This window comes from Choloepus didactylus, chromosome 3 (assembly GCF_015220235.1).
Source record: "Choloepus didactylus isolate mChoDid1 chromosome 3, mChoDid1.pri, whole genome shotgun sequence".
NCBI lineage: Eukaryota > Metazoa > Chordata > Mammalia > Pilosa > Megalonychidae > Choloepus > Choloepus didactylus.
The window spans coordinates 26,606,754-26,634,459 of NC_051309.1; the positions used below are offsets into that span (position 1 = coordinate 26,606,754).

Genomic DNA, 27,706 nt, shown 5'->3' on the forward strand with positions numbered 1-27,706 from the left:
AAGGGCTTGATACAACTGGCCAGAAAGCATATGAGAAAACAAATGTTCGACACTACTAGTGACTGAATAATTGCAAAACAATAGGAGGCCGTTTCTCATCTGTTCAAGGACTGGCGAAAGAGTGATACAATGGAGTATCGGCAAAGGCTTGGGGAAAGCAACACACGCCTATAGCCACTGGTCACTGGAAAGCAAATTCTCTCAATGGTTCTGGATGTCAGAAGTCCTAAGAAGGCACATATCATTTGGCCTAATAAACCTCTGCATTGGAGGTCTATTCTAAAAAAAACAAATACAAAGATTCCATTGCCAAGGAGTTCACAGTAGAGCTGTCTATATGAATAAAAAGCTAGTAACAACTTCAATATCTGAAAATCAGGGACTAGTTAAATCAGCCCGTGGGGCAACTACTTTCAGATGTGGCCGTTAAAAATGATGTTTGGAAACAGTATTCGAAAACACAGTCTATGCAAAAATGTCCATTCATTGTAAAAAATAAATAGGTTACAAAACAATGCAATCCCAATTTTGTAAAACAAAAATAGAATTGAATACACACGTGCATGCACACTCACACATGGATACATATATGCAGAGGAAAAGAAACCGTAAAAATTATCTACCAAAATGTCAACAGTGCTTATCTCTGGGGGGATAGAATTGCAAGTAATTTTTCTTCTCTTCTTTTTATTTACTTGGTTTCCTAAACTTTCCTATGTGTTACCTGCTTTCTGAGTAAAAAAATTATTTTAACCACAAATAGTTGTTTCTAAAGCTTATTTTTAAATTCAATAATTGATATTAATAACTCTCTTAATTTTAGCCCCACCTAAGAACTGGTTTAAGAAAGGGTGGAGGAAGGTTGGGTTAGGGAGAATAAGAGAAGCAGATTCTGAAATCATCTTTTCTAAACTGCTAAAAGCAGCTTCTGGCAGAGCATCCCTTGGAGACAAAGAGAGGGGTTCGGGGGTCAGATTGGGACAGCATGGCCTTCAGTCAGACATGCGCCAGGTCATGGCCCATGTGGCTGCTGAGTGAGCAGATTCTTGGCTTCCAAGATACCTAAGCCAGCTGACCAATTAGCCATGACTCATGCTAAAGAGGGATGAGGCTGGTTAAGCAGTGTCCCCCCAATAGGCAGGCCAGATAACAAGCCCACAAACAGCAGCTGCAGCAACAACAAAAAAAGACACCCTGGCATTTTCTTACACAGCCTGCAAAAACCATGTTTGGTTACAAGACTCCTCAGAATAGATCCAGGATCCCAGACAGAAGACATGCAGGCAGGGCCGGCAGAAAGTTCTCATAATTCTGCAAAAAAGTCCCAGATCAGAGACACTCAAGCTTGCATCATTGCCTCAGTTTCCCCCAGGGATGGATGAGGGAGCAGATCATGTAGACCCACCTTTAAGGACAACCCAAGGTCAAATAATAGGCCAGTGCCCTCTGCTGCCATAACAGAGTGGAATGTGCCTCTTGTTACTAAAATGTAATAAAATGAGTTTTTCTTGGACCAGCAGGAAACCAATGGAGCTGGCTGTTAGAATTTGCGGGACCCATGAGGTTGACTTCCCCTGTAAGAATAGAGTCAAAATGATAAACTTTATAAAGACACTATCTTGTCTCTAAAGTTACCTGGGTGGTGGAGGAGAGAGAGAAGGAAAAACTTTTTATAGCAAGACCCATTGTCTAAATATTTGTATAAACCAGGAGGAAATTTTGTAGAATTCTCAAGCATTTCCTTTGAGGAGGCACTAAAACTCATCAGAAAGAGCTGCCTAAAAACACTGATGTCAACGGCAGCCATGAACAGAAATCCACTTCTATCCTCCATCTGCAGAAGTCCATCATCAGATGCCTGGTCCTCTGATAACCCCAGCACCCACTTTCACATATTGAAGAGATGAACTCTAGGGTTGGGGGAAAGAACACTCAAGCCCAGACTTTCTCTGCTCATTAAAACTCCTGAGACACGACACCTTGGCAGAAACACTACCCACATCGAGCTTCCCAGCAGCTTTGTTATTACATCCCTGTGTTGCAGCTACTTCTATACTTATATTCATGGAACAAACATTTATTTAGCACTTGCTATGTGCAGGAAACCAAAGACAAGCCACAAAACTTTATTCTGTCTCTTCCACTAAATTCCTCAAGGTTTAGCAGCAGACTAGAACTCCAAGCTTTGTTTCCATTGCACCAAAGTGAAACTGCCCCAAGACAGTCATTTTGACAGGGATGTGGGGTATGGAGAAGAGGGGATTTAGGAAAAAGAAATAGTTTAGGGGCATCTTTGCCACGCTCCCATTTTGGACATGGAACATCCCTTTACAGAACTTTATAATGATACCTCTTAATAATCCATCCTTTAGCTGCTTGCATTGCGTTGTGTATTTGAGTACATCTGAGCATTTTCTCAAACAATTTTACTATTTTTCTCTGTGCTCTTTTCTGCCAATACCTGAAGCAGCTCAGACTGGAAGGATGAAAAGAAAAAATGACTGGGATCTCAATGGAATTCAGGAACTGCTGCTCTATTGCAAAAGGGGTGAATCTCTTTCAACTGGAGTGTTGCATGCCTACTTGTCTTGCCTCAAGCCCACGATAGATCCTTTTTTTTTTTTTAATCTTCATTTTATTGAGATATATTCACATACCACGCAGTCATACAAAACAAATCGTACTTTCGATTGTTTACAGTACCATTACATAGTGGTACATTCATCACCCAAATCAATCCCTGACACCTTCATTAGCACACACACAAAAATAACAAGAATAATAATTAGAGTGAAAAAGAGCAATTGAAGTAAAAAAGAACACTGGGTACCTTTGTCTGTTTGTTTCCTTCCCCTATTTTTCTACTCATCCATCCATAAACTAGACAAAGTGGAGTGTGGTCCTTATGGCTTTCCCAATCCCATTGTCACCCCTCATAAGCTACATTTTTATACAACTGTCTTCGAGATTCATGGGTTCTGGGTTGTAGTTTGATAGTTTCAGGTATCCACCACCAGCTACCCCAATTCTTTAGAACCTAAAAAGGGTTGTCTAAAGTGTGCATAAGAGTGCCCACCAGAGTGACCTCTCGGCTCCTTTTGGAATCTCTCTGCCACTGAAGCTTATTTCATTTCCTTTCACATCCCCCTTTTGGTCAAGAAGATGTTCTCCGTCCCACGATGCCAGGTCTACATTCCTCTCCGGGAGTCATATTCCACGTTGCCAGGGAGATTCACTCCCCTGGGTGTCTGATCCCACGTAGGGGGGAGGGCAGTGATTTCACCTTTCAAGTTGGCTTAGCTAGAGAGACAGGGCCACATCTGAGCAACAAAGAGGCATTCGGGAGGAGGCTCTTAGGCACAACCATAGGGAGGCCTAGCCTCTCCTTTGCAGCAACCGTCTTCCCCACGATAGATCCTTATAATCTCCTGGGCTAAGTATTTTGGATATATTTAAGAAGAAGGACAATAAAAACACGTAGCTCACAGATAAAAACATACATAGGGGTCAGGCAGAGAGAAATGGAACATGATAGCTGACCGTTCCTTAGCTGACTTCCCTTGGTGCCCAAGGACAGCCTCAAGCATGACAACATTATCTTCTGCATTATGCCAATGCAGCAAAAAACCCTTTTCTCAATCACGCTCCTGTTTTAAACTATCCCACACAAATCCTGGAACAAACACAGAAAAGCAAAGCTCATCAAATTGACATATGCAATTTGAAACTAACATCCAGAATACATTCACTCACACAAAATGATAAAAGGGGATGGACATGGGACATTGATTGATGACTTAGTTCTATCGCAGCAAAATAGATTGCACAAAAAGTCATGTTGTAGTGGGAGTGGGGATGGGGAGTGGGAGATGTGCAGGGAACACATATATTTCCTATTTAACCCCTCGGAAAGGTCTGGAGCTTGGAGGGCAGGAGGAGAGAGAAGCCCTTTGCCTCAAACATACTGTAATGGATATTGGATGTCTGTTCCTTCAGCATTAAGAGGTCTCGAATCCAAATTGAGGCTTATGTTTAAGAATACTTAGCAACAGTATCAAGAGTTGGCAAAGATACTGAGAAAGGAAAATTTATACATGGTTGGTAGGGGAATAAATCAGTAAATTCATTTTGAAAAACAATTGGTGCTATCCTGTAAAGTGGAATATGTGTGACCTAAGTTTATATCCTAGAGAAACTCTTCCTATGTGTGCCAGGAGATCCACAAAAATGTTCATGGCACCATTTTTCTTGAAAGCAAAAAAGAAAATGGGAAACCCTAATATTCATTAACATGAGAACTGGTAAGTAAATTGTGGTGTATTGCAGCACTGAAAATGATCTACAGGTACAGGAAACAAAACGTATGAATCTTAGAAACGTAATGCCAAGTAAAGAAAGCAGTTGAATTTTATACATAATGTGATTCTAGTAATATAATGCTTGGAAACAACCCAACCGAAATCGATTGCTTAGGAATATATCCATACACAGCACAACCATAATAAAAAGCAAGGGGCAGATCAACAACGAGACTCAGGGTAGTGGTTACTCTGGGTATTGGGGGTGGGCATGGGATGTAATCTGGGAAGGACATGCAGGGAGCTTCCATGATACTGGATATGCACATTTTCTTAAGTAGGGTGGTAGACTTATAGGCATTCATTTTGTTGTTATGCTTTGGAACTTACATATACATCATACATTATTTCATAGGTGTTATGGATTGAAGCATGCCACCTTCAAAGATATGAGCAAGTCCTAACCCCGAGTCCTGTGGATGTGAACCCATTTGTAAACAGGATCTTCAAAGATCCAATTAAGGTGAGGTTAAACTGAATCAGGGTGGGCCTTTAATCCAATATGACTGGAGTCCTTTAAGCAGAGGGAATCTGGAGAGAGTAGGATACAGAAAGAGGCAGCTGGCCGTGTGATGCAGGCAGAGGTTGAGTTATAGCTTGCCAGCAAGCCAGCACCAAGATGCTACAGATTTCAAAGAACGCATGATTCTGCTGACACCTTGATTTTGGACTTCTAACCTTTAAACTCTGAGCCAGTTTGTTCTGTGGCATTTGTTGTAGCAGCCCTGGCAAACTAAGACAATAAGTACCAACTACCATATGATAAAAGAAGAAAAGAGCAACGTAACTGGCTGGTGCAACATGTCCAGCTCAAATCTTCAGTCCCTTCTATAAATCTGGATTCAGAACTGGCTCCCCCTTCTCTACACTACCCTTCTCTACACCACCACAGATGAGGTTAACCATTTCAGGACCCAGCTGTTTCATGTCACGACCCTCTCCCAAACTGTCTGACTCCCCACTGTGTTTCAGATTAAGTAAAATATGTATAACCTGCCATTCAAACCTTCCATAAAGTAGCACCTTTTTGTTCTTGTACATGTTACTCCATTTTATAAATTATACCATTGAGGCAAACTGGACGGCTTACAATTTTCTATCTCTTTGCTTTTGATCTTGCAATTCCCTTTACCTGCACAGCTAAGTGGGAATTCCATCTATCCTTGCAGGCAATATCATCTGCTTATCTCATCAGGAAGGCCTTGCTAAGTCCCCAAACCAGACAGCATCTTTTCCTCCTCAGATCCCCTGATATTCTTTGCATCCTGCTCATGGCCCCTGAGTTTTTGTCATTAGGTCTATTTGCCTTAGTTCCATCATTCAATAGTTTTGGGCACTTACCAAGTGCTGCCACGTACTGGGCACTTAATCACGATACATGGAAGGATAAAAGGGAATAAGGAGTCAGGCAGGACATCTGCGTGGAGGGCACAGCAGGTGCAAAGGTCCTGAGGTCAGCAGGTGCAAAGGCCCAGAATGTGGGCAGATAAAAAGCTGCAGGTAGTTCAGCACGAGGGAAGAGATACCTACTGTGGCCATCCCTGCAGCCTATGGCAAGTACACTGTAAGTGTACTTGGTAAAATCTGCTGAACTGAATCAAAACTTAGAAACAGTGCAGAATGCCCTTAAGTCCTTCCTGCCTCCCCCAAAATCTGATATTGTGACTCAGTTTTCTAGGAAGATTGTGTTGCACAAATCTCATCTTGACCTTCACAGCAAATTTTTAAACATGCTACCTGATATGCTTTGTGATGTTATATTCAAAAGGAGGCAAAAAAAAAAAAAAAATCTAAGCTTATAACAAAGACGCTCTCTTTATAGGGAAAACAGTGTACAGCATTTTGGTGGTGATGGCGTATTTATGGATATGCTCTTTGAGAAAACTCTACTTGTAAACACTTTGATAACTGAATGGTTAGTTCACCCTAAGAAGCTTATGTGAAGCAAAGGGTGAGAGGTTTGGAGGGCGAGAAGTGGAGGATGAGTAAAGTCAAGTTTGAGAGCTTTATAATCTGGAGCTCAATTGGGAAACAAGATTAAATATCACAAAAATCGTAAGAGACATAATGGGAAAACACTGCTCACTTCGCAAAAAAATCCTATCCTATTGTGCAAAGTAGGGTCACTGATAAAAAACTCTTAAAGGCTGATAATACATGTTTTTATATGGCACTTTTAAAATTTAGCTCATTGCCTCTGCATTCTCTAATTTAAGAGTCTCACTCACTGCGATGCTATCTATTATTACATGCGTAACAGTGGACCAAAGGAGAAAATGGCGTTTGTTTGGATTTATATTTTAATTTTTAATTAAAGTTGGAATCTAAGTGTGATCGATGCGAGGGCTGGTGTAATGTCTTTGAGGTAGTGGGCCGATGGGATTTGTGCTGATTTGCATATCCTTCTTAGTTATTACTGAAATACCCAGATCACTTAGGCGATAAACCAGCCAAGAAAATGTGGCCCAAGAGAAAATTAAGATGGAACACTGGAATTGACAAAAGAAGAAGGAAGAAGAAATGACATGGAATTTGGAGAGATGCTCCCTTAGTTGTAAAGCCAGCAAGTGATAACAAACAGGGGGTACTGGCAAGTTCTCACGTGCTGTGTGTCATCCCATATGGGACAGCGGGCAGGGGAGTCTGCCTGTGAGGCTGGAGGTCTGGTATGTGAGTTCCATCCATCGCAGGCTCCTGCTTATGGAAGAGGCAGGAAGACATCCATGGAAGGAGGCAGCCTGAGCCCTAAACGCAATGCTCTCTCTTCTTCCAATGAACAAGGTGGAAATCCTGGACTTTCTATGGCCCGGCAGTAACAGGCAGTGAGAACTCTGCTAGGATGCCCTGTGCTGTTTTCAGACTCCAAAAACTAAAAGGAATAAGCCTGAAGGGAAGAAAAGTCAATGTATTTGTGTCTCTCGACTTGATGAATGTGGACGTTCTCCCCTAGAGAACTAATTCTTGTGTATAATTAAACATGGAAATGCTATGTTTTCCAATCAACATCCAATCAGTCCCTGATATTCTGAATATCATTACTGGGAGGCTGATTTCCCTGCAAATTGCTTTTTTGCTTGCATTTTAAGACTATCTCATTAGACTATACTGACAGACCGAAATATGGGGTCGAGAAAGTTCACTCTAACATGGCTCCCAAGCTTACCATGCGCCCTCCAGGTAGGCATTGAGGCCTTTGCGAATGACGTGGCCCAAGTAGCCATTTTTCTCAGCCACATGCTTTGCCCAGCTGAAAAGGAAAGGGAAGAGAAAATATCCAAATGGTGGCAAATTAAATATATGTTTATTCTTCATATGATCTCAGGAAATCTCACTCAGGGAATATTTTGCTTGTTAGAAGTTTTATAAAGCAACAAACCAGAACTGAATTTTAAGAAGGTAAAACAAGACTCATTTTGAGAGTTTTGCATTCAGTGCCCTTTCTCATGAATGCTTAGGATTGTCATTTATGGAGACAAACAGCATCTAAGGTACAAACTGAAAAATATCCACCAAAGTAAAAAAATACACTCTTCTAAAAGTTCTAACACTCTCTATATTAAAACATTTTTATTGATTTATTATACAGGTTTATCTATTTTGTTTCTGTCTCCTAATTTATCCTAGAGGGGTTTACTAATAATGAACTAGTCTGTTGTAATCTTTAGATTTATAACCACTAGAAGAACAGTATTAGAATGTGTAATCAACAGGTTAACGGAAAGGGGAAATACAATGCAAAAAAATACATGGCTAATACAAAATAAGGGCAAGAAAAAAAGAAAAAAGGCACAAAGAAGAGATGGGACAAATAGAAAATAAAAAGTAAAATGGTAGATTTAAAGCCAAATATATCCATAATTACATTAAATGTAAATGGACTAAATATGCCAATTAAAAGACTAAAATTGTCAGATTGAACTAGAAATATTTTTTAAAAACCAATTTTGTGTCACTTATAGGAAACAAATATTAAAATTACAGGGCACAGAAAGATAGAAAATAAAAGAATGGAAAACATGCAAACTTGAACAAAAAATAGCCAGTGTAACTATAAAAACATCAGAAAAAGAAGACTTTCAGGCAAGGACCATCAACAGAGATAAAGAGGACATTGTAAAATGATAAAAGAATCAACCAGGGAGATAAAACAATTCTAAATCTGTATGACCCAAATAAAATTGATTCAAAATATATAATAAAAAATGGAGAAAACTAACAAAAGAGTGATAAATCCATATTCATCGTAGATTATTTTAACACAGCCCTTTTGATAACTGACATAATAACAAAGAAAAAAATAAAGGATACAGAAGATCTAAACAACATAATTAACAAATTTGACCTAACTGATATATGTATATATATATGCTGAGCCTGACAAGTTCAGAAAACACATTCTATTCGAGAGTCCATGAAGCATTTACCAAAACTGACCATATGCTGATCACATAGCAAGCCTGAACAAATTTCAAAGGATTCAAGTCATTCAGAGTATGTTCTCTCTTCACATGGAATTAAGCTAGAAATCAAAAACAAAGGACAAGAAAATCCATCAAACATATAAATATTCGTACCAAAAATTCTAAATAACACTGATTACAAAAAATTCTCAAGTCAAGTTTTATCAGAGCTCAGGTCAGGTTGGGTTTGCTGCCAGATGTCTTATGAAAACAACTTTTTGGGAGCCAGACTATAGGCATGAGGGTGGTCTGAAGGAAGGGTCTGCAAACTCATTTCTGTAAGGAGCAAGAAGACAGTAAATATCTTAAGCTTTATGGGCCATATATGGTCTCTGTTGGATAGTCTCTGTTTTACAACCCTTTAAAATGTAAAAAATCTTCTTAGCACTCAGGGTCATACTAAACAGACAGCAGGCCACATTTGGTCCATGGGCTGTTGTCTGCCACCCTGTAAGACATTTTCAGATATGCAAGACCTCACAAATGTGCTGCCTCTTCACCATTCTTCAGGGACCTACTGCAGGATGATGCGCTATATCAAAATGTAGGAGCAAACCAAAAGAGAGAAAGAAATGCGGTCCAGCAAAGAGGAGGACCAACCCAAGACAGAGAGGGGGAGGGAAAAGGAACCCCACAGTGATGACAAAGTTAATCCCAGGATGATGGTTCTATCCCAGGCAAAGACTCCAGAGAGATGTCTCCAGGAAGAGTAACAGAATACCTGATGGATCTAGACATCTTGAGAGATTTAGACAACTGGAAGAGAATTTGGAGATCAAATAAATAGAAAATGATAAGGACATACAGAGCTAAGCAAATAAACAACAAAAAATCATTATTTCTCCATAGGGTACAAAAAGTTGTGCAAGAAACAAAAAGCAATCGTAGTATACTACACAGCTCAGCTGTGATAAACACACTGTTGTAATAATATAATTTTTGACACTAATCTAACCAAAATTATGATATGCTTATTAAGAAGATGGAAGAGTGCAGAAAGTGTCAATATGTGGTAGAAGGAGATGGCAGAATGAAAGAGAACCTTATCTTTCACAGTGGGACAACATTAGAAAATACCTATAAGGAAAATACCAAGAAATAATGGTTTAAGTGTGTCATTTAGAGACAGAGTTAAACAAACAAACAAAAAAATGATTAAAAGATTGAAAGTGATTTACTCTAAGGAGTAGGAAATACTTTGCCAGGGGAGGTGGCTGGTGGATAAAGATTTCCTTTTTTTTTCCTAATAAGCTTTGTTGAATTATTTGGCTCTAAATCATACGCAAGTATAACTGATACAAACTAAGTTTTTAAAAAGGGAAAAAAAAAAAAAAAAAGAAAAGGAATTCCATTTTCTCAGGCATGGATTGGTTAATATAGTCCATTATACATCAAGTACATTTGACAGTTGCTTACACAACAGCCTTCTCGGGATCTCTGGGGAACGTTTCCAGGTTGCCCGTCATATAGTAGAGGGAGCACCACAAGGTCCCTTCGGTGTGTCCACCTTGTGCTGCCTTATGGAAATATTCACCAGCTAAAGTCTATAAGGGAGATTGAAAAACAGTATCTAACTAGTAAAGAGTCATCCCAGCCCAGAAAAATACTTTAAGACTGATATTCCCAGTGGTTGATAGCTTCTGATACCTTTAGGAAAACCAAGTTAAACAACAGTTCCAGAGAAGACACCCAAACACAGAAGACGGCCTCTGGGATGGGATGACCTTACCCCAGCTATTCTGCTAATTAAGTCTACCTAGTAAATAAGACAACAGGTAACTCCTAATGCTATTGCCATCTCATTTGACCCTCATGCCACCCCTGCAAGCTAGATATAAAACTCTATCGGAAGTCATGCCAGGTGAAAATTCAGGCATTTGCTTTCCTAACCTTGCTTAATACCTTTCTTCGAACTCATGTACAGAAACTACATTTCCAGGAGGAAGGTGAGAATGAGAATATGACAATAAAAAATCCACGCTCGTAGATGTGTGGGAGGGTTACCAGACATTGTCGTGCAGAAAAAATACAGAGCATAATCAGAGAGTCCGGTAGAGGGAAAATAAAACAAACACTTAGATGGGTAAACTTGGCACCAATTACTATTATTTCTCAGAGGCAGTTAACTGTCAGTTTCAAAAGCATGGGCTTTGGAGTCAGGCTGGCTTGGGTCTAAATAATCCCAACCCTGCTCTTTACCAGCTGTGTGACCTTGAGCGTGTTATTTTATCCCTCTAACCTCATCTTCAAGTGAAACATTTGGCTTCCGAGGGTACCGAGCATGGGGACTGCTGAGGGGATGAAATGAAACACAGAGCTCAGCAAAGAACAGTCCACAGACTCCCCACTCCCAACCCTGCCGCTGCCACAGCCACGCCCATCTCAGTAAATGCCACCCCATTCTTCCCATCCAGTAAATGTCGAACAGCCTGCCATCATCCCCGACTCTCTTCCTTCTCTCACACCCCACATGCGATCTGTCAGCAAATCCTATTGCTTCAACCTTCAAAATATATCCAGAATCTGATCACGTCTCACCCCTCCAGTTATTGCTCTGGCCTCATCCACCATCCTCTCTCTCTTGGATTCCATGCATCAAACCCTCTCCTCTCGCCCTTATCTCCCTGAGGTCCCAGTCTCCTCTGGAATTCAGTGGGAGTGTTTGAAAACTTAGCATGTCACGGCTTTGTTCAAGATGGTCAATGGCTGCCCATCTCCTACAGAGCAAGAGCCTTGTCCTCCCAATGACCTGGTCCCAGCCACCCCTCTGACCTGTGCTCCCGCCCCCCACCCCCCTCACTTCTCTTCTCTGCTCCTGCCACTGTGGCCTCCCTGATGTTCCTCAAGCAAGTCCAGCCTGCTTCTGTCCTGGGGCCTTTACACTGGCTGCTCTCTCCTTCTGGAATGTTCTTCTCCCAGATGTCCACAAGATTCCTTTAGAAGTCTGTTCAGTGTCACCTTCTCAGAGAAGCTTTCCCTGATCTCCCTTATAAAATAGCATACACCAAATGCACCCTCCCTGTCCTCCTTACCCTGCTTTGTTTTTCCCCAAAGCACTTATCAGCACCTGCCTTTATATTCATATATTTATTTGTTCATCATCTCTTTTCCCCACTGGAATGTAAGCTACATAAGAGCAGGAACGATCTGTTTTGTCTGCCGCTGTATCCCTAGTGCCTAGAACAGAGCCTGGCACAGACTGGGTATTATAATAAATAACAATAAATTATTATTCCCATCATCAATTGTATGGTTAATAAAAGGGCATCCATTTCACAACCAGGTCCAGGTCCTGACTACACTAAGAGTATGACTCTGAGTAAGTTATTTCACTTCTCTGAGCCTCAGGTGCTTACTCTGTAAAATGGATATCATAATAGTAGATATCTCAGGAGGTAGTTAGGCTTATGTGACTACACATGTAAGGACTCTGTGTCGTGCCTGGTGCAGAGGAAGTGCTCAATGGACACTAAATATTGCCAACATTGCTTTCCTCACACCAGGCAGCCCCGTCTGGACCCAGCTCACTTTGCTTCTAGTAAAATTGGCATCTGCGTCGTCTCTTGCTCACTGTCCCCTCCCACCACCTCCCAGTTCAAGCACATCTCCTCCATGGAGGCTTCCTGTTCTGGCCTTCACCCTTGTCCGAACTCTGTCTGGGTCATGCCATTTACCACCCCCTGTACCGGGCTGGATGCCACCTTTGTTCTTCACTATCTTGCCATCTTAACAGGACTCTTGAGTTCCTTAAGGACAAGGTCTATGTCTTGAACTGTGTCTCTACCACCCACGGTGCCTAGTCTAGGCTGGGCACATAGCCCACTCGCAACAAACGCTTCATGATCGAGAGATCGATTAAAAGCTGCAGAGCCCAGCTCAATCCTTACTCACTTGATTCCTTCCAGAAACTCCTGGGAAAATGCCATCTAAATACAGGACTCCAAGATTGTATGATGCATCTGGGTTCCCCATCTCTTCGGCTTGTAACCAGTACTTGGCCGCTTTGGCATAATTTTTCTTGAATTTGTGGTAATACCATCCCAGGCCGTTGACTGCCTGGTGCAATCCCTGGATTTCAGAACAAAAAGAAATTACATTAAATTTTTTTTTTTAAGAAATGAAGCCTAAAGAGAATTGGTGGAGGCGGGGCAAGATGGCAGACTGGTGAGCTGTATGTTTTAGTTACTCCTCCAGGAAAGTAGGTAAAAAGCCAGGAACTGCGTGGACTGGACACCACAGAGCAATCTGTCTTTGGGCATACTTCATACAACACTCATGAAAACGTGGAACTGCTGAGATCAGCGAAATCTGTAAGTTTTTGCGGCCAGGGGACCCGTGCCCCTCCCTGCCAGGCTCAGTCCCGGGGGAGGAGGGGCTGTCAGCTCCAGGAAGGAGAAGGGAGAATTGCAGTGGCTGCTCTCATCGGAAACTCATTCTACTGATTCAAACTCCAACCATAGATAGACTGAGGCCAGACACCAGAGACTCTGAGAGCAGCCAGCCCAGCAGAGAGGAGACGGGCATAGAAGGAAAACAACACGAGAAGCTCCAAAGTAAAAGCAGAGGATTTTTGGAGTTCTGGTGAACACAGAAAGGGGAAGGGCGGAGATCAGGCCTTGAGGCGCATATGCAAATCCCGAAGCAAGGCTGATCTCTCTGCCCAGGGCACCTTTCCTTAATGGCCCTGGTTGCTTTGTCTATTAGCATTTCAATAACCCATTAGATCTCTGAGGAGGGCCTTTTTTTTTTTTTTTTTTTTTTTTTTTTTTTTTTTTTTTTTAAATCCTTTTTGCTTTTTCTAAAACAATTACTCTAAGAAGCTCAATACAGAAAGCTTCAAAGAATTGAAATTTGGGCACGTCAAGTCAAGAGCAGAAATAAGAGAGCTCTGAGACAAAAGGCAATAATCCAGTGGCTGAGAAAATTCACTAAACAACACAACTTCCCAAGAAAAGGGGGGTGTCCGCTCACAGCCACCATCCTGGTGGACAGGAAACACTCCTGCCCATCGCCAGCCCCATAGCCCAGAGCTGCCCCAGACAACCCAGTGTGACGGAAGTGCTTCAAATAACAGGCACACACCACAAAACTGGGCGTGGACATTAGCCTTCCCTGCAACCTCAGCTGAATGTCCCAGAGCTGGGAAGGGGGAGCAGTGTGAATTAACAGAGCCCCATTCAGCCATCATTTGAGCAGACTGGGAGCCTCCCAACACAGCCCAGCAGCCCAGAACTGCCCTGGGGGGACGGCACTCACCTGTGACATAGCACAGTCATCCCTCAACAGAGGACCCGGGGTGCACAGCCTGGAAGAGGGGCCCACTTGCAAGTCTCAGGAGCCATACGCCAATACCAAAGACTTGTGGGTCAGTGGCAGAGACAAACTGTGGCAGGACTGAACTGAAGGATTAGACTATTGCAGTAGCTTTAAAACTCTAGGATCATCAGGGAGATTTGATTGTTAGGGCCACCCCCGCTCCCCGACTGCCCAGAAACACCCCCCACATACAGGGCAGGCAACACCAACTACACACGCAAGCTTGGGACACCAATTGGGCCCCACAAGACTCACTCCCCCACTCACCAAAAAGGCTAAGCAGGGGAGATCTGGCTTGTGGAGAACAGGTGGCTCGTGGACGCCACCTGCTGGTTAGTTAGAGAAAGTGTACTCCACGAAGCTGTAGATCTGATAAATTAGAGATAAGGACTTCAACTGGTCTACAAACCCTAAAAGAACCCTATCAAGGACAGCAAATGCCACGAGGCCAAAAACAACAGAAAATTATAAAGCATATGAAAAAACCAGACGATATGGATAACCCAAGCCCAAGCACCCAAATCAAAAGACCAGAAGAGACACACCTAGAGCAGCTACTCAAAGAACTAAAGATGAACAATGAGACCCTAGTACGGGATATGAAGGAAATCAAGAAGACCCTAGAAGAGCATAAAGAAGACATTGCAAGACTAAATAAAAAAATGGATGATCTTATGGAAATTAAAGAAACTGTTGACCAAATTAAAAAGATTCTGGACACTCATAGTACAAGACTAGAGGAAGTTGAACAACGAATCAGTGACCTGGAAGATGACAGAATGGAAAATGAAAGCACAAAAGAAAGAATGGGGAAAAAAATTGAAAAACTCGAAATGGACCTCAGGGATATGATAGATAATATGAAGCGTCCGAATATAAGACTCATTGGTGTCCCAGAAGGGGAAGAAAAGGGTAAAGGTCTAGGAAGAGTATTCAAAGAAATTGTTGGGGAAAACTTCCCAAATCTTCTAAACAACATAAATACACAAATCATAAATGCTCAGCGAACTCCAAATAGAATAAATCCAAAAAAACCCACTCCGAGACATATACTGATCACACTGTCAAACATAGAAGAGAAGGAGCAAGTTCTGAAAGCAGCAAGAGAAAAGCAATTCACCACATACAAAGGAAACAGCATAAGACTAAGTAGTGACTACTCAGCAGCCACCATGGAGGCGAGAAGGCAATGGCACGACATATTTAAAATTCTGAGAGAGAGGAATTTCCAGCCAAGAATACTTTATCCAGCAAAGCTCTCCTTCAAATTTGAGGGAGAGCTTAAATTTTTCACAGACAAAGAAATGCTGAGAGAATTTGCTAACAAGAGACCTGCCCTACTGGAGATACTAAAGGGAGCCCTACAGACAGAGAAACAAAGACAGGACAGAGAGACTTGGAGAAAGGTTCAGTACTAAAGAGATTCGGTATGGGTACAATAAAGGATATTAATAGAGAGAGGGAAAAATATGGCAAACATAATCCAAAGGATAAGATGGCCGATTCAAGAAATGCCTTCACGGTTTTAACGTTGAATGTAAATGGATTAAACTCCCCAATTAAAAGATATAGATTCGCAGAATGGATCAAAAAAAATGAACCATCAATATGTTGCATACAAGAGACTCATCTTAGACACAGGGACACAAAGAAATTGAAAGTGAAAGGATGGAAAAAAATATTTCATGCAAGCTACAGCCAAAAGAAAGCAGGTGTAGCAATATTAATCTCAGATAAAATAGACTTCAAATGCAGGGATGTTTTGAGAGACAAAGAAGGCCACTACATACTAATAAAAGGGGCAATTCAGCAAGAAGAAATAACAATCGTAAATGTCTATGCACCCAATCAAGGTGCCACAAAATACATGAGAGAAACATTGGCAAAACTAAAGGAAGTAATTGATGTTTCCACAATAATTGTGGGAGACTTCAACACATCACTCTCTCCTATAGATAGATCAACCAGACAGAAGACCAGTAAGGAAATTGAAAACCTAAACAATCTGATAAATGAATTAGATTTAACAGACATCTACAGGACATTACATCCCAAATCACCAGGATACACATACTTTTCTAGTGCTCACGGAACTTTCTCCAGAATAGATCATATGCTGGGACATAAAACAAGCCTCAATAAATTTAAAAAGATTGAAATTATTCAAAGCACATTCTCTGACCACAATGGAATACAATTAGAAGTCAATAACCATCAGAGACTTAGAAAATTCACAAATACCTGGAGGTTAAACAACACACTCCTAAACAATCAGTGGGTTAAAGAAGAAATAGCAAGAGAAATTGCTAAATATATAGAGACGAATGAAAATGAGAACACAACATACCAAAACCTATGGGATGCAGCAAAAGCAGTGCTAAGGGGGAAATTTATAGCACTAAACGCATATATTAAAAAGGAAGAAAGAGCCAAAATCAAAGAACTAATGGATCAACTGAAGAAGCTAGAAAATGAACAGCAAACCAATCCTAAACCAAGTACAAGAAAAGAAATAACAAGGATTAAAGCAGAAATAAATGACATAGAGAACAAAAAACAATAGAAAGGATAAATATCACCAAAAGTTGGTTCTTTGAGAAGATCAACAAGATTGACAAGCCCCTAGCTAGACTGACAAAATCAAAAAGAGAGAAGACCCATATAAACAAAATAATGAATGAAAAAGCTGACATAACTGCAGATCCTGAAGAAATTAAAAAAATTATAAGAGGATATTATGAACAACTGTATGGCAACAAACTGGACAATGTAGAAGAAATGGACAATTTCCTGGAAACATATGAACAACCTAGACTGACCAGAGAAGAAATAGAAGACCTCAACCAACCCATCACAAGCAAAGAGATCCAATCAGTCATCAAAAATCTTCCCACAAATAAATGCCCAGGGCCAGATGGCTTCACAGGGGAATTCTACCAAACTTTCCAGAAAGAACTGACACCAATCTTACTCAAACTCTTTCAAAACATTGAAAAAAATGGAACACTACCTAACTCATTTTATGAAGCTAACATCAATCTAATACCAAAACCAGGCAAAGATGCTACAAAAAAAGGAAAACTACCGGCCAATCTCCCTAATGAATATAGATGCAAAAATCCTCAACAAAATACTTGCAAATCGAATCCAAAGACACATTAAAAAAATCATACACCATGACCAAGTGGGGTTCATTCCAGGCATGCAAGGATGGTTCAACATCAGAAAAACAATCAATGTATTACAACACATTAAAAATTCGAAAGGGAAAAATCAATTGATCATCTCAATAGATGCTGAAAAAGCATTTGACAAAATCCAACATCCCTTTTGATAAAAACACTTCAAAAGGTAGGAATTGAAGGAAACTTCCTCAACATGATAAAGAGCATATATGAAAAACCCACAGCCAGCATAGTACTCAATGGTGAGAGACTGAAAGCCTTCCCTCTAAGATCAGGAACAAGACAAGGATGCCCGCTGTCACCACTGTTATTCAACATTGTGCTGGAAGTGCTAGCCAGGGCAATCCGGCAAGACAAAGAAATAAAAGGCATCCAAATTGGAAAAGAAGAAGTAAAACTGTCATTGTTTGCAGATGATATGATCTTATATCTAGAAAACCCTGAGAAATCAACGATACACCTACTAGAGCTAATAAACAAATTTAGCAAAGTAGCGGGATACAAGATTAATGCACATAAGTCAGTAATGTTTCTATATGCTAGAAATGAACAAACTGAAGAGACACTCAAGAAAAAGATACCATTTTCAATAGCAACTAAAAAAATCAAGTACCTAGGAATAAACTTAACCAAAGATGTAAAAGACCTATACAAAGAAAACTACATAACTCTACTAAAAGAAATAGAAGGGGACCTTAAAAGATGGAAAAATATTCCATGTTCATGGATAGGAAGGCTAAATGTCATTAAGATGTCAATTCTACCCAAACTCATCTACAGATTCAATGCAATCCCAATCAAAATTCCAACAACCTACTTTGCAGACTTGGAAAAGCTAGTTATCAAATTTATTTGGAAAGGGAAGATGCCTCGAATTGCTAAAGACACTCTAAAAAAGAAAAACGAAGTGGGAGGACTTACACTCCCTGACTTTGAAGCTTATTATAAAGCCACAGTTGCCAAGACAGCATGGTACTGGCACAAAGATAGACATATAGATCAATGGAATCGAATTGAGAATTCAGAGATAGACCCTCAGATCTATAGCCGACTGATCTTTGATAAGGCCCCCAAAGTCACCGAACTGAGCCATAATGGTCTTTTCAACAAATGGGGCTGGGAGAGTTGGATATCCATATCCAAAAGAATGAAAGAGGACCCCTACCTCACCCCCTACACAAAAATTAACTCAAAATGGACCAAAGATCTCAATATAAAAGAAAGTACCATAAAACTCCTAGAAGATAATGTAGGAAAACATCTTCAAGACCTTGTATTAGGAGGCCACTTCCTAGACTTTACACCCAAAGCACAAGCAACAAAAGAGAAAATAGATAATGGGAACTCCTCAAGCTTAGAAGTTTCTGCACCTCAAAGGAATTTCTCAAAAAGGTAAAGAGGCAGCCAACTCAATGGGAAAAAATTTTGGAAACCATGTATCTGACAAAAGACTGATATCTTGCATATACAAAGAAATCCTACAACTCAATGACAATAGTACAGACAGCCCAATTATAAAATGGGCAAAAGATATGAAAAGACAGTTCTCTGAAGAGGAAATACAAATGACCAAGAAACACATGAAAAAATGTTCAGCTTCACTAGCTATTAGAGAGATGCAAATTAAGACCACAATGAGATACCATCTAACACCGGTTAGAATGGCTGCCATTAAACAAACAGGAAACTACAAATGCTGGAGGGGATGTGGAGAAATTGGAACTCTTATTCATTGTTGGTGGGACTGTATAATGGTTCAGCCACTCTGGAAGTCAGTCTGGCAGTTCCTTAGAAAACTAGATATAGAGCTACCATTCGATCCAGCGATTGCACTCCTCGGTATATACCCGGAAGATCGGAAAGCAGTGACACGAACAGATATCTGCACGCCAATGTTCATAGCAGCATTATTCACAATTGCCAAGAGATGGAAACAACCCAAATGTCCTTCAACAGATGAGTGGATAAATAAAATGTGGTATATACACACGATGGAATACTACGCGGCAGTAAGAAGGAACGATCTGGTGAAACATATGACAACATGGATGAACCTTGAAGACATAATGCTGAGCGAAATAAGCCAGGCACAAAAAGAGAAATATTATATGCTACCACTAATGTGAACTTTGAAAAATGTAAAACAAATGGTTTATAATGTAGAATGTAGGGGAACTAGCAGTAGAGAGCAATTAAGGAAGGGGGAACAATAATCCAGGAAGAACAGATAAGCTATTTAACATTCTGGGGATGCCCAGAAATGACTATGGTCTGTTAATTTCTGATGGTTGTAGTAGGAACAAGTTCACTGAAATGTTGCTATATTATGTAACTTTCTTGGGGTAAAGTAGGAACATGTTGGAAGTTAAGCAGTTATCTTAGGTTAGTTGTCTTTTTCTTACTCCCTTGCTATGGTCTCTTTGAAATGCTCTTTTATTGTATGTTTGTTTTCTTTTTAACTTTTTTTTTCATACAGGTGATTTGAAAAAAGAAGGGAAAGTTAAAAAAAAAAAAAAAAAAAAAAAAAAAAAAGAAAAAAGACAAACAAGGGGAAAAAAAAAAAAAAAAGATGTAGTGCCCCCTTGAGGAGCCTGTGGAGAATGCAGGGGTATTCGCCTACCCCACCACCATGGTTGCTAACATGACCACAGACATAGGGGACTGGTGGTTTGATGGGTTGAGCCCTCTACCATAAGTTTTACCCTTGGGAAGACGGTTGCTGCAAAGGAGAGGCTAGGCCTCCCTGTATTTGTGCCTAAGAGTCTCCTCCTGAATGCCTCTTTGTTGCTCAGATGTGGCCCTCTCTCTCTGGCTAAGCCAACTTGAAAGGTGAAATCACTGCCCTCCCCCCCTACGTGGGATCAGACACCCAGGGAAGTGAATCTCCCTGGCAACGTGGAATATGACTCCCAGGGAGGAATGTAGACCTGGCACCGTGGGACGGAGAACATCTTCTTGACCAAAAGGGGGATGTGAAAGGAAATGAAATAAGCTTCAGTGGCAGAGAGATTCCAAAAGGAGCCGAGAGGTCACTCTGGTGGGCACTCTTATGCACACTTTAGACAACCCTTTTTAGGTTCTAAAGAATTGGGGTAGCTGGTGGTGGATACCTGAAACTATCAAACTACAACCCAGAACCCATGAATCTCGAAGACAGTTGTATAAAAATGTAGCTTATGAGGGGTGACAATGGGATTGGGAAAGCCATAAGGACCAAACACCACTTTGTCTAGTTTATGGATGGATGTGTAGAAAAGTAGGGGAAGGAAACAAACAGACAAAAGTACCCAGTGTTCTTTTTTACTTCAATTGCTCTTTTTCACTCTAATTATTATTCTTGTTATTTTTGTGTGTGTGCTAATGAAGGTGTCAGGGATTGATTTAGGTGATGAATGTACAACTATGTAATGGTACTGTAAACAATCGAAAGTACAATTTGTTTTGTATGACTGCGTGGTATGTGAATATATCTCAATAAAATGATGATTTAAAAAAAAAAAAAAAAAAAAAAAAAAGAAAGGGGGTGATATATGCCTTTACATTGAAACGTATATCTTTAAACCCTCTTTTGAGGTCCTTTTTTAGAATGTCAGTGGAAGTTGTGGATGCTCTGCCCAAAATTCATAAATAAAATTTCATTTAATTTCATGGGAAAAAAAAAAAAAAAAAAAAAAAAATAAAGAGAATTGGTATGGAAGTATCCAACCTAAGTATGAGCAAAACCTTCCCTTTCTCTTTCTTGGGGCAGATGGCATTAAAGACCAGCTAAGTGCTAGGAAACCTGAGCCTGCCTCAGCATCTTCCCAGGTGGATTTCACCCGGCTGCTGCTGCCGGGATTTCTGCTTTCCAGCTCAGCAGTGACACTGCCCCCCGCTCCCCGCCCCCCAAATCACCACTCAGCTCCTGTGGGCTCTTATGCAACACCCTGGTCTACAAAAGGTTCTTATTACCTGCAACAATCAACAGTGCCCTTGAAATTCATGAGTGCTCAACTGCAACGTGAGGCCTGAGGCCAGCCCTGGCTGGGACGGTCTCTAGGTGACCCGCCTGCCCATCTACTGATTACTCTGCCCTGAATCCTGAACGCAGACAAACCCACTGAGGGAAGCAGCAGCAACATCCGACTTGCAAAGCCTGGGTGCTTTGCGGCTGCTTAGGATTCCCAGTTCCCACAGGGGCTGGAGCAGGAAGGAGAGGGTGGCGAAGAAGGGAGGCAGGATCAGGGAGGCTAGAGGCTAAGTCTGTGTCAGCAGGCCCTTCCCTGGCACCAGGGAAGTCTCAGTCTTAGGCACAGTTCTGAAACACACCTCCCTTCTTTGCCACCTTCCCCTTTCTGCTCCAGACCCCCCCCCACCAAACTGGCCAAGCAAACCCCTGTTGCCTTTTCAGTCTGCAACAATTCCTAAAAGGCTATGCCTCTGAGTCTTCATGTTATAATCAGGGTGAAAGGAAGACCTGGAGAAAGAAACTAACAAAGCCCATTAGAATAGAAACTCCATGAGAGCAAGGATCTTTTTTTTTTTTTTTTCCTGTCTCCCAAGCCCCTCTGTATTGGTGCTTGGCACATAGTATGCACTCAATGAATATTTGAATGAATGAAGGCTGACAAAGCAAAATGGAATCCAAGTCCTATATCATCATGATTGAGGGGCAGTTCATAGCTGCAGGCCTCAAGACATATGACCTTAGAGCACCATTTGGGAAAGTGTCGGTGGCATGGATCCAGGCACGGAGGCTTGTCTTCTTGAGCCTAGCACAGTACCTGCATGAGGTAGGCTCTTGATAAGTACAGCAGAATGCATTTTAACAAAGTACTAGATCAGGCCATTCTATAAAGTGTCAAGAAACAGCTTTGGAAGAAATCTCCAGAACATATTGAAATGGATTTTGCAGTGCTTACCTAGACAGGCTACAGTCTTACTCAGCTATACCTGCCATGACTCAAAATGTTTTCAGAACTCCTCCCTCAGAAATGCACTTGGATCCAGCTCAGGGGTCCCACAAGAAATCCTGTCCTGTTGCTGAGCAGTCATGCCTTGTTCTGGACATTTAGCCAGCACAATCAACAGATCTGCTTCCATCTGCTTCCGTTGGCTAATTCCAAAACTCAACCTATCTGTAACCTTCACCACAGTGCTTGACAAAAGAGTAGGAGATTAATAACTCCTTGCTGAGTGAATGAGTGAGAATCAGGTAACACTTCTAAGGACGTGACTGTTCCAGGTCATGGAACGACATTTCCCCACACATCTAAAATCTATTCAAAATAAAGCACCTGGACATCAATTCACCCCAAGGATGGCTAAAGAGATGCAAATTGCATACCTGCCAAAAACCTCCTCTCTGACCCATTTTAGGATGCTGTGCCAGTTTGAATGTATTATGTCCCCCAAACGCCATTATCTTTGATGTAATCTTGTGTGGGCAGATGTTATCAGTGTTGATTAGATTCTAATTCTTTGAGTGCTTCTGTGGAGATGCACCCCACCCAGCTGTGGGTGATGACTCTGATAGGATAATTTCCATGGAGGTGTTGCCCCACCCATTTGGGGTGGATCTAAGTTGAGTCATTGGAGCCATATGAATGAGCTGACAAACAGAACGAACTCAGTGCAGCTGTGAGTGACACTCTGAAGAAAGCACAGGAGCTGCAGATGAGAGACATTTTGAAGATGGCCATTGAAAGCAGACTCTTGCTCTGGAGAAGTTAAGAGAGGACAAATATCCCAAGTGCAACTAAGAGTGACATTTTTGAGAAACTACAGCCCAGAGAGGAATGTCCTGGGAAAAAGCCATTTTGAAACCAGAACTTTGGAGCAGACACCAGCCACGTGCCTTCCCAGCTAACAGAGGTTTTCCAGACACCATTGGCCATCCTCCAGTGAAGGTACCCGATTGCTGATGTGTTACCGTGGACACTTGATGGCCTTAAGACTGTAACTGTGTAACCAGATAAACCCCCTTTTATAAAAGCCAGTCCATCTCTGGTGTTTTGCATTCTGGCAGCATTAGCAAACTAAAACAGATGCCTTGGGAAATCAATGCCCCAGTGACACAATCGAGTTGCTTTACCACTACTGCCCTGTAATTCATGTTGGTGTCAGGAGCTGGGGGTGCACATCAGCAGGTTCCCTTCTTCCGGGTCATTTATCCTCGTGACACCACACAAATGGAGGAAAACCTATATGATCTAACTTCCTGCTCTATGGAAAGACCCTCAGAGATACTCAAGAAAGGGAATGAGGAAGAAAAATCAGCATGGTTATTTTTGGAGTGTTCCTTGGTAGGGCAAATATTGGCAGCCTTGGGATAGAGGCACAACCAAGAGCCTGAAGGAAGCCGTCCAAAGGCCCTGCCAAGGTTGAATTATAGTGGAGTCTACGATTCTCTTTATTTGCACATTTGTATGCATGCACACGTGCAAGTGTGAGTGTGCATATGTGGGTGTGCGTGCATCACATGTATATGTATGCCTGTGTGAGGCCCCTCTCAAGACATAGTCTAATGTTTATTCTGTAGTGCTATATGTAAACCAGCTTGCTCAAAGATACCAATAAAAAGTAATTAGTGACACAATCAAAATAATTCATAAACCTGGCAGTCCCATTATTGAAGCACAAGGAACAAATGGGAATTGGACATGACGACGTTAACAACCTTCAAAAGTCTCAGGCTTTTGGTTTTCCTAATTCAGTGGCCTTTGTACCCATTTGATTTCAGGGAGCCTCACTCCTTGTTATCAGGGCAGCCCATGATTATAATTTTAGCTTGCAAACAAAATTGGCCTGAATTCTATTTATTGGAAGGTGAATTCAGCTCTTGAATTTTGCTGTCTCTATTGTGGCAGGTTTCTATAGGTGATATAACTCAAAAATGACTGATCACAGCAATGCCGGCAACCCCTCCCTACCCTATTTCCACCTTTAGGATTTGGAGGAGGTGGCTGGCCATTTACTCTTTGAAAACCTGTGAGAACGTGGGTGTGCATGGTGGTAGTGTTTCCCTACGACAGTATGCATAGGTGTTACCTTGGACGCTGCTTTCTTCATCAGCTCTAAAGCAAGCCGTCTGTTTCTTTTCACTCCTTGACCCTAAACAATGATAAACAGCCATCATTATGAAGAGCATAAATCCAAGTACATTTAAAAGCATTGCACAGATACATCCGTGTTCAAGACAAAATACCTAAAAAGAAAATCCAAGCCTTCTACATTAAAAGCTTCATCTTAAAGAATTCTACATGCAGTGCTCTTACATGATCATTATCACCATCATTATTATTTCTTCACTTACATTCGTGGAGCAGAGGCAAAAAACCTCAACATCCCAGCCGAGCAGCGAAACAAAACTCCCCATTTATTATAGCGTAAATCGCATTCCTGTCAATCCAGAGGTACTGGTGGGAGAAGCCTGAATAAGGTTAAAATGAGTTTGGCCATCCTGGATCTGTTCCTTTGGGGATTATCTAATTTGTGAGCCGGATAAAGCATTTATCTGTGTTGGACAGTCAAGCGTTATCAGGCTGTCATGTGCCACCTTCCTGGGTCCTGTCTGAGTCCCCAGGGTGGAAGACTGTAGCTTCAGAAGCAGCTTGAGAGCCAGGACCCCCTTGGAATTGGCTGCCACAGAGACTGGCAGAAACTCACAAGGTTCTTCCAGCAAAATCAAGTTTTTCCAGCAGAGGTGGTTTGTCCACCACAGAGAGAAAGGGGCTTTGGGGTTACCTGTTACAACACACTGGAAGGCATCTTGGGTTCCACGTGGGAAACAGTAGGTCTGAGGGGACGGTGGAGGAGGACAGAGAAGGTGCCAGGCACGGGAAGCCAGCAGAAAACCCTGCTGCTTCCAAACTCACCCGGAGTCTGTTATTGACACACTCCATGGAGTCCCCCTGGTCTCAGACACAATTGTTGACAGGGTCACAAGTGATTTGAATGTGAGCTATTAACTCTATTTAAATACTTAGCTTTCCAGTAAATAAAGAGTAATAGTTAACATTCCTGGGTTAATTAACATGGCCCAACCCTGGTCCTTTCCTAAATTATCTCAGCTGCCCCTTACAGTAACCCCACTGAGGCTGTAACACTTGCCCAGGGGCACAATGTGTGAGAAGCTGAGGCAGGATTTGAGCCCAGGCAGGCGAGCCCCAGGGTCCAAGCTCGTAATCACCATGCTATATTTTCTCCCAAATGTTTCAATTCTAAGCCAAGAAAGTGTAATGTTTCCTAATCTTCTTAAACAAGATATGTTTGTCTCGATAGTTTTCAACTAAATTTAACTCAAGGTTAAATTACATAAATCAAGTTTCTATTAGAATTTAATGAACCGATTTAAGAAAACCAGTGAACTGAAGTAAAGTGGAAGATCAAAATATTTTCCAGAAGTGAACCATTACTTCATTTCATTAGAGAGGGAAAGGAAAGAGAAAAGGATAAGCAGGCTGCTTGGAAAACTTAGATGGCACAATAAGACACCCCTTTTGAACTTCTGGAAAAGCATCTAAAAGCCCAGACCATAGAAGGTTAGAACCTGGTTGCGCTCAAAGTTGATCTTCTCCAATGTCTTTGTTTTGAGGGAATAAAACTAGGGCCCAGTGAGAATGATTTATCCAAAGTCATGCAGTTAAGTGTTTACTAGAACCCAGATATTCCAATTTCCAGGCCAGGGATGTTTCCAGCATTCTAGCTATTTAGCCAGAAGTGGGATAGCCTTGCACAAAGGCTATGCAGTTTACCTGGATTTGAGTAGTACTGGAAGTTGTTAAATGTGATAAATTGTAACATCCCCTTACATAATAGTGCTCAACAGCTACTCACTGAGTGAATGGAGGACAGTTGCTGCAGTGAAAGTCAAAGCTCCACCTACATAGGCCTCCAGGGACTTGGACAAACCACCATCCTGGCGCCATCTTTGAATACAATAAGCCATGTGCTCCTTACTGTTCTTTACATTTGGAAAGCCCATTTCCTGCATGGGGTGTGTTCAGATGGAAAACACTCAAGACACTTCCTGCTAAAGGTGAAAATCTTCCCTGTGCTGATTTGAATGTTATGTACCCCATAGAAGACTATGTTGTTTTAATCCACTCTTGGGAGGGCAGACCTATTATGGATGGGATCTTTTGATTAGGTTGTTACCATGGAGATGTGACTCACCCAATTCAGAGTGGGTCTTAATTAGTTTACTGGAGTCCTTAAGAGAGCTCAGAGAGAGAGAGAGAGAGCTCAGAACCAACACAGACCAAGATGCTTGGAGACGCAGACATAAAGACGTTTGGAGATGCTAAGCTAAGAGATGAAGCCCAGAGTTTGCCCCAGAGAAGCTGAAAGAGACATTTTGGAGAGAAGCTAAGATATGTAATCCAGAGTTTACCCCTGGGAGAAGCAAGGACCCACAAGAGCTGAGACAGAAACCCAGGGACATTTTGGAGAAAGTCATTTTGAAACCAGAACCCAGGAGAAGAAGGACCAGCAGATATTACCACGTGCCTTCCCATGTACAGAGGGACCCCAGATGCCATCGGCATTTCCTCAGAGAGAGTATCTACCTCTTAATGCCTTAATTGGGACATTTTCATGGCCTTACAACTGTAAATTTGTGAACTAATAATCTCCCATTGTAAAAGCCAATCCATTTCTGGCGTATTGCATTTCAGCAGCTTTAGCAAACCGGAACATCCCCTGAGATGCCGAGAGAGGGTGTCCCTCAACCAACCCAGGGATGACTTAGTTGGAAGGCAGGAAAACCTAAAAAGCTTTCAGGTTTGGGAATCAGACCCGAGGAAATGATATGCCAACTCCAGAGCTATTTACTCAAGTACTTGTTCCTCCTTCCAGATTGAAAGCTCCTCTCTGGTGGGCAGCAATCACGTCTGTTTCATGCCTTTATCATTTTGGCACCAGGAAGAAGTGATCAGCCCCAACTCCAGTGGTCGGGTGCCTCTCCTCTGTCTTTCCCACCAGCGTATGAGCTCCCTGAAGTCCAGGAACATGGCTCACACAGTCATACATTCCATCTAGATCAGAGTCTGGCATTTTTATGGATAGCTGTTGAATCAGTACACAAACGTATTGGCATATGGCTAAAATTCAAACAATTTCTACATTGATTTGAAGATTGGAAAGAGAAGGTCCTGGCTAGAAATCTGGAAGCCATAGTAACCAAAAGGCTTTAAGGCTTTGGTGGAGTTCAGAGGGTTAGAAACATTGCAAAAGTCATGGCTGTTAATCAGTGAGTGGCCAAATGAACACGTGGATTCACAGCTATGCAAATCCATGTCCTTGACTGAAGACGTGTGCTACTTGGGGACCACTGCTTTCTTTGTTGTGTACAGACACAGGGCCCCAGAATGTCTTTACCAGAGTCAACAGGGTTTTACTTTTCCAA

General features: G+C 41.6%; 1 protein-coding gene across 1 annotated transcript in view; it reads right to left on the reverse strand.

Moving 5' to 3' along the window:
- The window catches only part of SEL1L3 (SEL1L family member 3), a 124,663-nt gene that overhangs the window by 19,774 nt on the left and 77,183 nt on the right, over window positions 1–27,706 (reverse strand). The window contains exons 14-17 of the mRNA XM_037829527.1: window positions 24,349–24,411; window positions 12,710–12,886; window positions 10,235–10,362; window positions 7,522–7,605 (exon numbers count right to left, since the gene is read on the reverse strand). Of these exons, the coding sequence (XP_037685455.1) occupies window positions 7,522–7,605; window positions 10,235–10,362; window positions 12,710–12,886; window positions 24,349–24,411 (452 nt within the window). The remainder of the gene's footprint in view (window positions 1–7,521; window positions 7,606–10,234; window positions 10,363–12,709; window positions 12,887–24,348; window positions 24,412–27,706) is intronic.